The sequence below is a fragment of the Rhinopithecus bieti genome, unplaced genomic scaffold, assembly GCF_001698545.2.
Source record: "Rhinopithecus bieti isolate Rb0 unplaced genomic scaffold, ASM169854v2 scaffold_17882, whole genome shotgun sequence".
NCBI lineage: Eukaryota > Metazoa > Chordata > Mammalia > Primates > Cercopithecidae > Rhinopithecus > Rhinopithecus bieti.
Genome location: NW_016809462.1, coordinates 1,607,239 through 1,624,798, shown reverse-complemented (window position 1 = coordinate 1,624,798; position 17,560 = coordinate 1,607,239). Strand labels below are relative to the sequence as shown.

Sequence of the window (17,560 nt, the reverse complement as noted above, 5' to 3'; positions counted from 1 at the left end):
CCTTTTTTTTGTTATTTTTTTTTTTTTTTTTTTTTTTTTTTTTTTTGAGATGGGTTCTCACTCTGTTACCCAGTTTGGAGTACAGTGGCATGATCTCGGCTCACTGCAACCTCCATCTCCCAGGCTCAAGTGATCCTCCCACCTCAGCCTCCCAAGTAGCTGAGACCACAGGTGTGCACCACCACACCCAGCTAATTTTTTGTACAGCCGGGGTTTCACCATGTTGCCCAGGCTGGTCTCAAACTCCTGAGCTCAGGTGATGCACTTGCCTTGGCCTCCCAAAGTGCTGGGATTACAGTCGTGAGTACCTATACCTGACCATATTGTTACCACACCTTTTTTTTTTTTTTTTTGGAGACAGAGTCTTGCTCTGTCGCCCAGGCTGGAGTGCAGTGGCCGGATCTCAGCTCACTGCAAGCTCCGCCTCCCGGGTTCACGCCATTCTCCTGCCTCAGCCTCCCGAGTAGCTGGAACCACAGGCGCCCGCCACCTCGCCCGGCTAATTTTTTGTATTTTAGTAGAGACGGGGTTTCACCGTGTTAGCCAGGATGGTCTCGATCTCCTGACCTTGTGATCCGCCCGTCTCGGCCTCCCAAAGTGCTGGGATTACAGGCTTGAGCCACCGCGCCCGGCCTGTTACCACACTTTTGACAGCTATGTTTTATGCCAGAAAACAATGAGAATGTATTTAAAATATTAAAGAAAGAAAATGTGATCCACAGATTTTATATCCAGCCAAACTGACCGTTAAAATAAAGACCACAGGCAAACTGTGAGAAACATGCAGAAACTCAAGGACCACTGTTTCTATAAGGCCTTCTTGAGGAATGGTTTAGAAAATGAGCTTCAGACAAACGAGAAAGGGGAGGTGGGAGATTGATAATGACATATGATCTGATGATTACTTGCAAATATATTTTTATTGGTAGATAATCACAAATGAGTCAACGTAAGAAATAATTAAATATTCTAACATTGATTAGTACAACCATCAGAAAACAAGGGAGAATGAGAAATATATAAAGAGTAGGATGAGGTTGCTGCCTGCCTTATTAACTTGCAACAAAAGGATATCACTTCAAATTAGATGCCAGGTGAGAGAGAGGATTATGGGAAGAAGCAGAGAGAAGCTACTTTTACTAAAAGACAACAAGATACACACACACACAGAAAGAAAGAGAGGTAACAGAGAAATGTAATTATACCATAAAGCTGTCAGTATAAAGGTAACTATTAGAATAAAAATACAAGCCTTCCTGAATACGAAGGATATAAAAAGGAAAAAAACAAAGCCAATATAATGGATTTCATAGTACCCACTAACATAAAACAGTTTTACAGAAAGAAAGCCAAACATATCAATAAGCTCTATACATTGCTATGGAGTGACCTCCCAGACACATGGTTTGTTGTTGTTGTTGTTGTTACTGTTGTTTTGTTTTGTTTTTTAGAGATGGGGTTTCACTCTGTCACCCATGCTGGAGTACGGTGGTACAATCATAGCTCACTGCAGCCCCAAACTCTGGGGCTCAAGTGATCCTTCCACATCAGCCTCCTGAGTGGCTAGGACAACAGGTGTGCACCACCACACCTGGCTAAGTTTGCAATCCTCCTGCCTTGACCTTCCAAAGCACTGGAATTTACGGTCTGAGCCATCACACCTGGTCCAGACACATTGTTAAGTGAACAAAATCTCAGTAAAGTGTGTTTAAGATACCACCATTCATACAAGAAAGAGGAAAACAAACAAAAATACATATATATTTGCTTATATAAAAATAAAAAATTAAGCCTTTTTTTTTTTTTGATGGAGTCTCACTCTGTTTCCCAGGCTGGAGTGCAGTGGCGTGATCTCACCCCATTGCAACCTCTGTCTCCTGGGTTCAAGCTATTCTCCTGCCTCAGCCTCCCAGGTAGCTGGGACCATAGGCACACACCACCACTCCTGGCTAATTTTTTGTATTTTCAGTAGAGATAGGGTTTCACCATGTTGGCCAAGCTGGTCTCAAACTCCTGACCTCAGGTGATCTGCCTGCCTCCGCCTCCCAAAATGCTGGGATTACAGGAGTGAGCCACCGCGTGTGCAACCAGATCTTTTTTTTTTTTTGAGACAGAGTCTTGGTCTGTCACCCAGGCTGGAGTGCAGTGGCACAATCTCGGCTCACTGCAACCTCCGCCTCCCAGGTTCACACCATTCTCCTGCCTCAGCCTCCCGAGTAGCTGGGACTACAGACTCCCGCCACCACGCCCGGCTAATTTTTTTTTTTTTTTTTTTTGTATTTTGTAGTAAGAAGACGGGTTTCCACCGTGTTAGCCAGGATAGTCTTTTCCGATCTCCTTGAACCTCGTGATCACCGCCTCGGCCCTCCCAAAGGTTGTTGGATTACAGGCGTGAGCCACCCGCGCCCGGCCACAAGCCATTTTAAAAAGACAGTTACCTATCGGGGGTGGGTGGCAAGAAAACGATACAAGGAACAGAGATAGAAGTTAGACTTAAAAAAAAAAATACACTTGACTCTGTAAATCTGACTGCAGAGTCATGTAAACATTTTACATAATTATAAAACAATCTTTAATTTTTAAAAGGCATCTAGGCCAGGCACCGTGGCTCATGACTGTAATTCCAGCACTTTGGGAGGCTGAGGCAAGAGGATCACTTGAACCTAGGAGTTTGAGACCAGCCTGGGCAACAAAGCAAGACCCCATCTCTACAAAAAATAGAAAAATTAGCCAGGCATGTTGGCACATACCTTTAGTCCCAGCTACTTGGGAGGCTGAGGTGGGAGGATGTGTTGAGCCTAGAAGTTCAAGGCTGTAGTGAGCCATGATCGCAGTGCCACTACATTCCAGCCTAGGTGACACAGCAAGACCCTGACTCAATCAAGTGGTCAGTCAGTCAATGGAACCCTTAAAATCAAAAGTAAAATGAAACAAATTAATTCTGTGTATCCAGCTTGTGGCATAACCACGAGATACAGAAAATTGAGTGTAAATCTCCAGTGAGAAACAGCTATAGATAATCAAAGACAAAAAAGAACAGTCAGTCCCCAACTTACAATGGTAAGACTCAAAAATTTTTGACTTTACAATGACATGTAAGCAATATTAATTCAGTATGCTCCTCGACTTATGATAGGCTATGTCCCAATAAACCAATCATAAACTGAAAATTCAACTTATGATATTTTCAACTTACTCCAGGTTTATTGGGATGTAACCCCATTGTAAGTCAAAGACCATCTGTCCTCTCAAACAAACAAGCAACTATTTTCCATCACCATATTGGTGGTGGTGCTGTTAAATTGTTAATCTGGGACTACTAGTTGTGCATTATGGAATAAATCAAATGAGTAATTTTTAGTGCTGTCCCACAGGATCTGTATCTCAGGGTAATCAAATAGTTGATGAGGAAAAGATCCTTTTTTAAAAGTATTTTAGATCTTTTCCAAAAGTATTTTAAGTAATAAATGAAGAAAGACAGAATTAGAATATCATTTTGGCAGACCTTAATTAATTACTGGGTCTAAGTAACGATCCATCGATGACTGATAATGTCACATACAAATAAAGAGAGTCCTCACCACCAGCTGTGAAAATATCTTGCAAAAAAACTGAACTTAAATCTGGTCAGTGCTGTTCAAAAGAACACTCTATGATGATGGAAATATCCTATTATCTGTGCTGTTGTAATGGGCAATAGCCACATGTGTCTACTGAGCACTCAAAGTGTGGTGAGGGTAACTGAGAGGCAGAATTTTTAATTTCATATAATTTATTTAAATTTAAATAGCCACATGCAACCAATGGTACTGGGCAGTGAAGTTTTAGATCCAACTACCAATTTATAGGAAACACAAGGGGCAGAAGTACCTGGTAAATGACACCAGAAAGTTGCAATCAGCAAAACTCAGACTACACTGTAGGAACTCTACAGGACACATAATCCAATTTCTTCAGCAACAAATGTTTGCAAGGGAAAAAAAGGAGAAATGGAATGAGAACCTACAGATTAAAGAGACTTAAACAACATCAACTAATCACAATGTATAGATCTCACGTGGACCCAAATTTAAACGGACTAAAATAAATTTAATAGACGAGAAAAATGTAAACATTGACTAGGTATTTGATATTACAGAAATGCTTTTGATAACAGTCAAAGCTAAGTGATAGTTTACAGAGTTCATTATACTTTTCTCTTTCATCTTGTGTGTTTTAAATTACTCCTAATAAAATATAATACTAGCCAGATGAGGTGACATGCACCTGTAGTTCCAGCTACAGGAGGCTGAAGCAGGAGGACTGCTTGAGCCCAGGAGTCCAAGGCAACAAGGCCAGAGTGCACTATTATTGCACTTGTGAATAGCCACTGCATTCCAGCTGGGGTAACACAGCAAGACTCCCATCTCTTAAAAAAAAAAAATTCTCTATCAGGTCAGTTAGCCTTTAAACAAATCTTTCCTTTCTTCACAAGCAGCACTACGCTCCAATTAAAAAATCAAGTATCTCATACAGACTAAAAATCAAAATTCCTTTGTTAACAATAACTATGAAGTCATTGCCCTCAGACATTCCTCCTTCCCTCTGCTACAAGATCTAATTTAGAAAATACATCCTTCAACTTGCTGTCCAAAGTCTGTGAATCCCTAGAGATGTTACTTTTCACTGTTGAGTCATTCCTTGACAAATCATTGAGCAAGAGAATCAGATAGTTTGATAATGCATGGCAGCCTTCCATCCCATTCCAGATGGCCACTCTAGGAAAACAGCACATTCATTAATTAGTCCAAATACAGCTCTCTGTCCACTCAATACAAATACCAACCACCACGACTCAGCTTTCCTCAAAGGCCAACAGTTCTCCAGGCACCTGTGCTTCCTTTCTTTTCCTTAAGAAGTTACAGTGTCCCCGCATTTGGCATGAGTCTCCTACTGATGATGTGACTGTGATGGTGTAAATTCTTTGCTCCTTTTTTCATGTCTTCTGAGTTAGTTTACTGATTTCCATGGACCACCTTCTCAGTATAGCACATGGTCCAGGCGCCTCTCTCTACAGAAGATACCAATTTAACCTCAGTGTGTGAAACCCTTTTCTTAAAAAATACAGGTCCTATTGCAGCATGTTGCTTTTCTTCCTCTTCTGAGCCATTATGCTGAATTTTTTAGACTCAGATTCAGGTTTTGATTCCTTTTTCTTCCACATTACCCAGAATTCACTCTAACAAGCAGCAACACAGAAAAAATTATTCAACGATTTATCTACAAACATAGTGACAGGTCCATATTCGGTTCACATATAATTACAAGTTATAGCACCCACTCCTAGGTTTTCAATCCTCTTAACATTGGCTGGGGCACCAGATAGAATTTTCTAATCTCCTAACAACCCTTGGTAACTTCTCTGGTTGGGGAAATGTACTTCCAGAGGGAGATGCTGGTACTGAGGTCACTCCATCTCAGATTTATCACAATGGTTTCCATCTCCTGCAGCCACCAGATAGCATCTCAAGGCTTTTACTAGCAACCTACTAGCAATTATTACTAAAAAACAGTAGGTTCTATATCAATGAACTACCGAATACAGAGAAAAACTACCAAGGATTTTAGATAAACCCTTTCTTCTAAAAATTAAGTATGAGCCTATCTGTTCAAAGACTGAATAATCATAAAATTATTCAAAGTATTCAATGTATAAATTCACTTAACTGCTATTTCCCAGTCAATTTGATTTTTATTCTATATTACCAAAAATACTAAATGCTTTTATTTTGGAGGTATTAAACTGCATTATGATATGCCACCAGCTTATGTGAGGAAAACACACCAAAAGAAAACATTTGGCCAGGCGCGGTGGCTCACGCCTGTAATCCCAGCATTTTGGGAGGCCGAGGCGGGCGGATCACGAGGTCAGGAGATCGAGACCATCCTGGCAAACACAGCGAAACCCCATCTCTATTAAAAATACAAAAAAATTAGCCGAGCGTGGTGGTGGACGCCTGTAGTCCCAGCTTCTAGGGAGGCTGAGGCAGGAGAATGGTGTGAACCCAGGAGGCAGCGGAGCTTGCAGTGAACGGAGATCGCGCCACTGCACTCCAGCCTGGGTGACAGAGCGAGACTCTGTCTCAAAAAAAAAAAAAAAGAAAAGAAAACATTTATTCTAATACAAGAAATTAAATATCATTGTAAGCCACAGCCAATTCCACTTGTAAAAAAACAACAAAAACACTCTTGGTCCCTTTCTCAAAAAAATCACAGGTTTTATTAAACATCATCAAAATTTTTACATTAAGAACAAAGGCCAAATAAACAATAAAAAATGTTAACATATATGACTTGTGACTAGACAAACCTGCACTGGACTAAACATTTATTAAGGATGCAAAAAGACCCTATCCTAAAAATATGACTAAAATAGCTTCTAAAATATATTCAGATGTTTGGTCATTAATGCTACATGATAAAACATTTTGTCTGATTTCGTTACAAGAAAACTAGGGGGAATGGCTTTGCTGCCTTCATTGTTCACTGAAGGAATTTCAAGGTTAAAAAATTTCAAACAAAATGTATGGCAAACATCAATAATTTAAGGGCAACTGTTCAGAACCTTTGTGTGATGCAAGTAAAATACCTGAGAATTTTAAAACATAAAAATTCCAGGAAGAGCTAACGTTATCATCTGTGGCAAAAACTCTTAGTTAAAATGTACCCAGAGGTTCTCTACTTGTCAAAGGTTTTCTGTAAGATGTATCAGTAGAAAGGAAGACTTTCTGACCGTTAATATGCAATAGGACCGACTAAGAGAAAGCTCAGTGAGAAGAGTCAAGGGAGTTTCAAATGACTACTGAAGGCTTCACCATAGAGCCCATGGCTTGCAGAGTCAGTGCTTTATTAATTCCCGTATTCATAAAAAGAGTTACCACTTCAAAACAATTATGGAACAAGGAAAGGTGTAAATATAATGAAAATATATTGAAATATAATGAAATATATTGAAATATTGAATATATATTTCAATATAAATATAATGAAAATATTCGTTGCAAAAATACTTATTTGGAGCCAAAAGTCAACTATACTAGTTTACTTTTGCTATCTTTCCCTAAACCTTACTGTAGGGTTTTTGTTGTTGTTTTTTTTTTTTTTTGGTACTTAAAGTTTGAACTAGGTTGCTCCCATGTCATGAATGAGTTGATGAACACCTCCAAATTTCCATATGTTGATGTTTTAAGCTCAATGCAGGTAACAATTTACTTTCACAACCCCAAGAATATTCACTGATGGTGAAATAATATTTAATATGTCAAAATAAACAGATACTTCATCTGTTCATCTCACCTTGAGAGCTACAGAATGCCTCCAGGATAATTTGATTTTGGTGTGTAAGGAACTATTTCACCAAAGCACAAGGTTTTTTGGTTTTAATAGTTCACTCTCAGCCCCCATGTTGCCACTGTGTAAGATTTCTTTCTCTTCCACTTCTATGGACTTCTCAGGTAGCCTGCTGGCTCATTTTCATTTATTTATATGCAGACATATTTCTTTTCAAACCATAAAGCAATTCCTTCTGTATTCAGTATATGAACTTATAGGCAACAATTTACATTTTTTTAATCAAGTAATTTACATACGAGGGTAATTTTATCAAAATCTGAAAAAGACTTCCATTCGGAGGACCAGAGAATGGAAGCATGGCTTCTAAACAGATGGCAGTTCTCTCTGGAAGAGTGAGAGTTCTACAGAGGGAGGAATGATTATTAGATCATAAAGCATTCACCTTCGCAGGGGTTTAATCAGGATCCCTTTTCTTCCACCAGTTAGGCAAGGAAACTGACTGAGTCCTTTTACCTACCAATCTCGAAACAGAATATAGCATATCACATAGCAAGAGACAAGATCACTTACTCCTCCAGCTGCTTCTCAACTAGCTGAGGGTAGAGGAAGACATTTGTGATATAGCTGAAGAATACAAAACTGTACTGCAACAGATAATTCAGCACTCTTGTTTGCTTTACAAAAAGAAAAAAAAAGGCTCAAAGCTTCAGAAAAGAAAAGATACTGTATTCAGTGGCCTTAGGGACTGCTACAGGAGGTGGGGGAGAAATCACGTTAAACAGGATATTCTCTCCACTCCCATCTCCTACTAGTCAATCAGGCAGTTATTCTTTATCTTTTTACAAATAATGGCTCTAAAAGGGTTTTGTATGAAAAAAAATACTTTGAAGTTAACCAAAAATACCAGTTCAAAACTACTAACTCGAAGGTCTGGAAGGTACCTTCTAGTTCTTAATGCTCAACAATTTTATGATCTCTTAGATAATCAACTCTGATTTATCACTGAGATCATCAAATGTGGAGCAAACTGTCTAGGATTCTGCTCACTGTTCTGAGGATGTCTACCTTAGGATGACACTACATTGGTTTTGGGGAAACACTGACAAATAGAAAAACCGGTGATACGGCTTCAAACGGCCCTGAGAGAGAATCAATGGAAGTAAAATATTCATCTAAAAGTACTGACAGTCATAAGATATTTGTCAATTGGTAAAATGACTGTGGACCTGGTGAAAACAGCTGTTTACCACTGTAGATGATTACCCTGAAAATATCTGGCAATATTACACCAATAGCAGTTCATCTTAATGCAAAAATAGTTAGCTTTGGATATCACTTAGTAAATTGTGTAGCAATACTTTTAAACTCTGCTAGTCAATATAATAATTAAATGCCAAACTGATTTTTTAAAAAATTCATTATGATGAAATGAACACTAAGAGGAAGCTAAGAGTAAGCTGCTTGAACTTACTGTAACACATGCTACCATTGAAACAAATAAATGGAAGCCTGGAAGTATTCTTCCAAAAGGATGAACACAGCAAACTGCATTACCTGATCATAGCCTATGTACTCATTTCCTTTACTGTAATTCTCATGGACTTCATCCAAAATCAATTGTGACAAAAGAATCAAGTAAAAAAACAGAATATGCTGGTTTGGGGGATCTTTAATCATATACAATTCCACCCATAGGAAAAACAAAAATGCTTATTAGTCAGTCAGTTACATATAGCCGAAATGTTTCTCTATTGAGTTCACCCAAAGAAAATATATTATCATTTGATTCAAATATGAAGTATACACTGATTCTGTTCATTAATGCCTTCAGTTCTCTGCAATATAAATTGCAATATAAATTTGAGTCATCAGTCTATAAAACATACACTTCAGGAGTCTGCTTGTATGGCTGCTGGATTATCTCTTTTGTACAAGCACCTATACATGTGCTGCAAACAGGCAGATGCATAAGCAGATGCATGAGAAGGACAGACTTACCTTCATCCAAAGAGAAGAGACTGAACTGAACACTACTAAGTAAGCTTGTCCCCGCCCCAATACCCACAAGCACAACATACACACACATACCAGCATCAAAACAGACAATGAAAACAAAATCCAAATAATAGAAAACAATTTATAGTTGGTATTCCATTTAGCCTCAAGGTAGTATTTTCTACAGAACATTCTCAATTAAGAAACCCTCAGTACCAGATTTGTGTTAAAGGAAGAAAAGTATGGGCATAACTGTGTCCTCAGAAGTGTCCCCACCTGACAGACATCAGAACGGATGCCAGTTTTCCAGAATCCTTGGCTACTTAGCTCCACTGTTACTTCTCGTCTCATTGTGTTCTTCTGCCGTATTTTTTGGAGTGCTTCCTAGAAAACAATTCATTATGAGTAACACAACTGCTATAAAGCAATAGTAAGCCAAACATCAAGCATTAGAAAATAAGTTGGATTCATTTACTATTACCCTTACATTCAGATACTCAAACCTCTTCATATAAAATTACAGTATTTTCTTTAAAATGGAGGCTAGAATGCTCAGAGCTTGGGGTATAATGCAGCCCAGCCTTTCCTGGCAACTAGATAAGAAAAAATCTAAACCAAATCTACCATTCTGGTATTTTTGAACAAAATATGCCCTTTCATTGATAAAGGAAGCAAAATGTGGTTTGGGATTTGAAATCAGCATGTAAAATTTTTATCATGCCTCATGTTAAGTATTTACATCTAAGAAAGACAATCAGTAAATTCTTTTTTTTTTTTTTTTTTTTTTTGAGACAAAGTCTGGCTCTCTCGCCCAGGCTGGAGTGCAGTGGCGCGATCTCGGCTCACTGCAACCTCCGCCTCCCAGGTTCATGCCATTCTCCTGCCTTAGCCTCCCGAGTAGCTGGGACTATAGGCGCCCGCCACCGTGCCCAGCTAATTTTTTGTATTTTTAGTAGAGACGGGGTTTCACCGTGTTCGCCAGGATGGTCTCGATCTCCTGACCTCGTAATCTGCCCATCTCGTCCTCCCAAAGTGCTGGGATTACAGGCATGAGCCACCGCGCCCAGCCACACAATCAGCAAATTAACCTGCAACCCACATAATTCTAATAGTTGCCTTCTAACTTGCAAACCCCTTATAAAAACCCTTGCTGCAAGGGCATATTTTATATAAAAAAAGACTACGATCCAAAATGTCACCTGTGAGACATGATTAGGAACTAACTCTTCCCTTTCACGGTCCTTGGAATAATTGTAAAAATAATTGTATATTTGTATGCATGCAACTGAATCAAAATCTCATAGGAATTCGTAATAACAGGAACCACCCCCTACCCCCACTATTGATTAAGTTCCTTTTACAGGCCAAATACCACAAGAGGCCCATTAAACGGCGTATTTCAGAAGTTCATGGAACTACCTTTTTCGTTGAGTGCACCAAAGGAGGAACATTTCAGTCAGCCTCTCAACCTTAGTTCCCTCCTTTATAAACAGGCTGACTGGCTTAAACCACAGTAAGCGACAAAGCCAGAATTCAAACATTTTTTCCAGCTTCAAAGCTTTGCTCTTACACAACCCCAGCAGAATAAAACTTCTGAGACAAAAATCTATGTTGATGCTGAAACCATTTTTTCTTGTAATTAAAACTAAAACATAAGTTATCCTGGATTACAGGGATACTACCACCCATCAGTAAGGAAATATGGAATTTGGGATATGAAACCTTACAAAATAAGTTTACCATGCTAAACTGGCACACCAATGGAAGACAATCTTTTCCAACTTTAAGACCAAGAAATCTGAGTAAGGCCCAATGTTGTATAATGTGCAACCAAATTAAAGATAAAAGGCTGATTCATCAAATTTAAGCTTTAATATCTATAAAAGATATGTTTGATTCCCAATGGTAATAATCCATTAAGAAACTGGCATTTTAGGAGCTGATATAGATAGGATGTCCTGGCACCTCCACATTTCACATTGAAATATGATACCCAACGTGAGAGATGGGACCCGGTGGGAGGTTTTTGCGTCATGGGTGGATCCCTCATGAATAGCTTGGTGCCTTCCCCATGGTAATGAGTTACGTGAGATCTGCTTGTTAAAGAGAGTCTGGGACCTCCCTCCTCCCTCTCTTGCTCCCTCTTCTGTCATATGATGTGCCTTCTATGTGCTCCCCATCCACCTTTTAGTCCCCATACCATGACTAAAAGCATCCTGAGGCCTCCCCAGAAGCCAAGCAGATGCTGGTGCCATACTTCTTGTACAGCCTGCAGAAACGTGCACCAAACAAACCTCTTTTCTTTATAAATTACCGAGTCTCAGGTATTCCTTTAGAGGAATGCAAAACAGACTAATACAGGGATAAAAAGGCTCCCTTAAATACTAAAAGATTTCTTTAAATCAATTGGTATAATAATGTGGGGAGGAGGGTAAAGTATGATTTTTTAAAAAATATATTTTTCCATCTTGTACCAGAAGTATAGTGTGATACAACAATCGCGAAATAAACCTGAAGCACATCATCATTAATCACCTAGGAATGGAGTTTGATACAGACCTCCCTCTGTGCCAGCTTCTGTTTATCAGTTTGTTTGACTTTGGGACTATTTGCTAGGAGGTGGCGAAGTTTCACATAACTCTTCCACAGTTTTTGGTACCTAAGGAAAAGGACAGGCAAACATCTCAGGTAAACAGAAGGTAAATCTAAAGTGCAACAAAATCAGTTATTTTAAGAGGCCTCTTCAAATCATACATTACATTCTTCTGATTATTCTTAATGGCAGAAAGCCGTCATTCTAAGGAAGGTTATGACTTTGGGGTTGAGAGTTGGGATGAACAAAAGTCAACTGGAACCTGGTGATTAAGTTGATTATTGCTTATTTCGGTTGGAAATGAGGTGTGACTATATGAATGAATCTCTGGAAAGAATTCCAAAGACACAAAAACACCTCAACCAATGGAATCATCCTGTTTCTCACTGTTACCTCTTGAAAACAACAGATTTTATTTAAATATATACTTTCTGATATTTGTTGAAAGAAAGACCCCTTCTTTAATAGGGAGACTGTCAGTTGCTGAACTACTTATACCAAATATAAGAGTTGAAGAGTATTAGAATAGAGAACTCCATTTGTGCCAAAACCCGAGCTACATAGCTATATCCATTTTTCTACTGGAGAGGGTAAAAGACTAATGGTGTATACCAATTTGTATTTACCATGACAATATAAGCATATTTGTTGTAGCCAAATTAAGTTATAACCTAGACCAGTGTAAAGGATACTGTCAAAGCGTCCTGGAAATGAAGCGAATATGCAGTCCTATATCAGTTCACAGTCCTGCCATCTGAGAGTCCACGAGAGCCTCATCACATTCTACTAACATTTTTCTGACAAGAAGGGATTTTCCAAAGATTTTCTGTCGTATTAAAACTGCTCCTTTCTTGGCCTTAGCTGGGCCTCTCCTTTTTTGAAAACTTTTTTTTTTTTTTTTTACAGAATGGAGGAAAGAAAGAAGTACTTACACAGTGCCTGGTTCACTGCTTCATACTTTTATCCAAAGGGGGAAAAAAAAGAACAAAACCCTTTAGCCTCTTCTAATATATGTCAGCCAGAACTGTATTTATGAATTGAAAATCTCCCATGCCCTTCTCTCCCACTATGAATCCTTTTTTTAAAAAAAAATTAAGTCAGGAAGCTGTTTGTGTATTTAGTAAGGTAGGAAATCCAAACGGTCCCAAAGAATCTAATGGTAATATCTCCATTCCCACACATCCTAAATCTTCTCCCAGAAAACACTAACATGCCAGTTGGAAAAATCAAAATGTGGAAAGTTACATCAATTCTAAGAGTCAGAAGTCACGGCTCCTACTTCCAACACAACCTTGACTTTGCATGTGATCTTGAACTCTTAAGATGCCCCCAAAAAGAGAACTCTGCATAAATTCGGCAGTGCTAGGAACCAATATGTGCTACTTTCCTCTAGAGGGCACTGAAAAAATAAAAAATAATTATTATTATTATAAGGATGAATAAAGAAAAAGTTCCTTAAAGTTTAAAAACATACAAGGACTTATGTTGATCAAGTTTGCCAAAAATATTCTGTTGAATAATAGTTTCTTGCACTCAAATATGTAGAGAAAATAATTCTTCAGGAGCTACCAAAATTGTTTCATTTGGGTAATCTAAACTGGAAGCATGGCTCATTTCAGGTCTTAATTTTTGAAAAGGAAATATCCACTAAAGGGTATTTCTCTGCTAATTCAGCTGTTAGTAGAAGGTGAAATTGGCTAAGACAAACACTGAGAAATATCTTACTGTGGGTCTCCTGCATAACTCAACTGTGCAGGGCGTATCCCAAAGTGGACGATAATCGGAAAAGTAATCACATCAGGGTTGAACTGTTCACGATCCAGTTGATCGATACGGACAGAGCTTGGTTTCTAGAGAGAAAAATCAAAGCCATTTATTCCCATAAGAAGTCTTTACGTATTGACTGTAACCTAAGTAGGGAAGGAATAAATCGGACTTTTTTCTAGGAAAGCCTTGTCCCCAAAGGGAAAAGGTCATTTAAAACCCTTTAATTACAGCAGCTCTACTATCTAAAAACTATAATGTCATCCCTGTAAATGAGCCTATGCCATTTGGCATAATGAACAATGATTTTGTCCTTTTTTGCAGTCCACATAGAAACCTTTAAAAATTAAACTTTTAAAAGGACACCTAATCAGATATAACTTTTCCTTAACCTCTCCGAAGGCACAGGGGAAGGATTCCACATCACAGGCAGAGCCTGTTCTGCTTTAATTTCACATTTCAGGATGCATAGACAGATGCCTCTATTTAAGTTTTTCCCCCCACTTTTTCTTAGTGGATCTTATGTATTCCTTTAATTCTACATCTTTAAGTTAGATAGTACAGTGGTGCAAAGGCCAAATAGTTAAGCTTCTCTTATTATGTCCATGTAGGACATTTGTATATTTTAACAGAGAGCCTCATACTTTTTTCTTCATGTCTAATAAAGGAAGAAGTGAATGGCTCATTCCTTCTGGATCATTTGTGAAATGGCTTTCATCTTGAAAGCTTAAATGTATGAAAAGATGGTAAAATCACAGAGAACAGGTTTCAGCAACCTCCTTATAATCATCTCTCAGGACAGTCTCAATTCGAGACTCAACTTTTACTAGCACACCGTAGAGTCTGTGGCTCAGTTGCTTTGGAGGCTGAGGCTGTAAAACTGATTCACACAGAGGCCAATAATCTTCATTCTGTCCCACAACAATGCCCAACAACTAGAGTCTGGGTGGCTGCCTGGTTTCTCTGGGACAGACGAATTTCAATGCTAAAATCAGGAAATCTCTCGGCAAATGGGACAAGCTGGTCACTCTACCTGCAACTGTGACACCAGCCAGCTATCTGACAAATATTCAACGAGGTGACAAAAGGGATAAACTTGGGTGAATTCATCCACATTACTTAAAACACTCAAACCTTTGGGAGGCCAAGGCAGGTGGATCATGAGGTCAGGAGTTCGAGACCAGCCTGGCCAACACAGTGAAACCCTGTCTCTGTTAAAAATACAAAAATTAGTCGGGCATAGTGGCGCACACCTGTAGTCCCAGCTACTCAGGAGGCTGAGGCAGGAGAATCACTTGAACCCAGGAGGCAGAGGTTGAGGTTGTGGTGAGCTGCGATTGCGCCACTGCACTCCAGCCTGGGCAACAGAGTGAGACTGTGTCTCAAAAAAAAAAAAAAAAACCTCAAACTTTTTAAGTGTCATTTAATAGTCAAAATTTCACTAGCTTCTTGAAAGTTGGTCTCTGCACTCAAAATTTGAAAATCAAAAATATTTTGTTCACATGTAACCTAATATAAAATTAATTAAATGCCCATCAACAGTAGCAATGTGCTAGGTCAAAGAATTGCTTTCTTTATTTTGTACAACAAAACAGCAGGATACATTTTTAGAAGGGGAACTGTGGAATAGAATGCTATTGAATTATTCATGTTTCTGTGATTATAAACACCATGCCATGGTACCAACAGAGGAAACAGTGATTTAAAATATCTATAGTATCCCTAAATTTATGGCAGGGATTGGGGGAGCAGGAAATGAAATATATTCTAGACTTTGGCCATACCCTATAACATTTATTATACTATCTTTGTGTAAGAATAAAAAACATTCTCACTAATGACAAAAGTATTCCTTGGAAGATTAATTCTTTTAAGTTCTGCAGCAATAAAGTATTTAATGTGACCATAATGGCTTGAAAATTTTAATAAATTTCCCAATATTTTTGCCATTGAGCAATCTTTCAAAGCAAGTCCTACACAGGATGAAACGTAGTGTGGTGTCTACCTTGTCGTATGAGTAACTTGCACACTTCTCAGTAGGATATTTTCATAATACTGAGTTCTCAGATTTTTTGTTCCTCCTTTAAGCATATCTTTAGATAAATACTATAAAATAATTAACTTCACACATTCCTAAGCCTGACACCGAAACTTCCAATATAAATCTTTCATGCTGACTAGGTCTGACTTCATGTTTTTAATTCTAGCTTTACAGCATCTCAAGTATTAACGGTTAATCATGCCAATAATTTCTACAATTTCTCAATTCCTCAGAGATCTTACTGTTTAGGAAGCACCCCCAGCAAGCCTATCCCACTGATCTCTCCTAAAATGAGAGTCTTTCCTGATGGGTCCATAGGCTCAACTACTCATCAAAGACTCCCTTCATATGTTAGTGGTCTTTGGGTTTTCACCTGGGCAAGCATCATACATTAGTTTGGTGCAAAAGTAGTTGCGGTTTCTCCCATTACTTGTAATATACCTTCAGGTATATATATACCTTAGGTATATAACAACCTAATATATAACTTCACTAGCACCTGGCTCATATGATAGTCCCTTAACAAATTAGTTGAATGATGATCATGGTGATCATAAACTTCATCTAGGTCACTGGCTCAAAAACAAGCAACGAGAAAATCAAACTGTTTGAGGATTTTTTTTAACTACAGAAAACTGGGCCTCACTGCCTGGAACATATAGGGTAGGTATATCCTTAAGCCAGGGTATCCTTAAGTTTTTTTTTAAACTCTCCAGCTGATTCTAGATTTCAGGAAAACGTTAACTATACCATGGAAGGGAGCACGTTCACCCTGGGAACATGGGTGAACATGGAACTCTCTAAGTGGAACCACCCAGCTGAAACTGGACATCTCCCACCACCATCACCCCATCCTCTGACTCAGCATGAAAAATGACAGAAGGAATATCAATATATACAACTGTTTTAAGAATAAAAACAGAATTCACAGTCTTACTCTGAGAGTGTTATTAGTTCCATATTTCTTTTAAAGTTAATAATTATGTGGCTGAACAGTATAATAGTAAAAATTATATGTTTTTTTGGTTTTAAACAAGTTTTATGTTTAAACATATTTTGATTAAACAATTTTACTTTCTGGATTTGTTTAAATAATTCATACTAGCCAGAATGTTTTATTTGCAAATAGCAACATTTTGTTTGTGCAGATGTTACTGTCATGCCACAAAAGTTGATCCAGAGTTTTAGTTTATGAATCAAAGCTATTAAGCAATTGGCAGCTTTTTAGAAAACAATAGCTTTGTTAAATAGATTATTCCATTTATTTTCATGGAAAATTTTAATTCTCCATTTCTATAAAATTTTATCCTTATGCCAATATGTAACTATTTTATGAAACAGTAACACTATTTTAGAAGAAAAAAAATTCTCTTATATAATGTTATGTCTTTATGTAAGAACTAGTTTTCTTTTAATTATCTTTTAATTATTTACATTTTTTACTCTTAAAAATTTGAACATTAAAAAGCTAATTTAAAAACAATAAAAAAACTTAATTAAGCACCCAAAGAAATGGAAAATATTTATAAAATTATAGTGGGAAAGTATCTATATAAAAAAAAGAATACTATCAAAAGGTTCAGACAAAGTATATCTATATATCTAAGGTATCATGATATGTATCTAATAAATCTATATGTATATATCAAAATAAATACTAAAACTGAACATAGTAGGTTTCCCGCCCCCCGCGCCCAGCCCATCAAATTCCCTAAGGTATAACCAGGCACGGGAAGGATTGGTTGCTCTCATACGCTCCCCAGAGTACAAATTTTAGAGCCTTCTGGAAAGCAACTGCAACAGCATCAAAAGCCTTAAAATGTTACCTATCTTCA

The 17,560-nt window shown here is 38.0% G+C and overlaps 1 protein-coding gene across 1 annotated transcript in view; it reads right to left on the bottom strand.

Annotated features, from left to right (window-relative positions):
* DROSHA (drosha ribonuclease III) overlaps positions 1–17,560 on the bottom strand; it is a 140,759-nt gene that overhangs the window by 59,660 nt on the left and 63,539 nt on the right. Inside the window, exons 18-20 of the mRNA XM_017889448.1 lie at positions 13,646–13,770; positions 11,887–11,986; positions 9,604–9,711 (exon numbers count right to left, since the gene is read on the bottom strand). Coding sequence (XP_017744937.1) covers positions 9,604–9,711; positions 11,887–11,986; positions 13,646–13,770 — 333 coding nt within the window. The remainder of the gene's footprint in view (positions 1–9,603; positions 9,712–11,886; positions 11,987–13,645; positions 13,771–17,560) is intronic.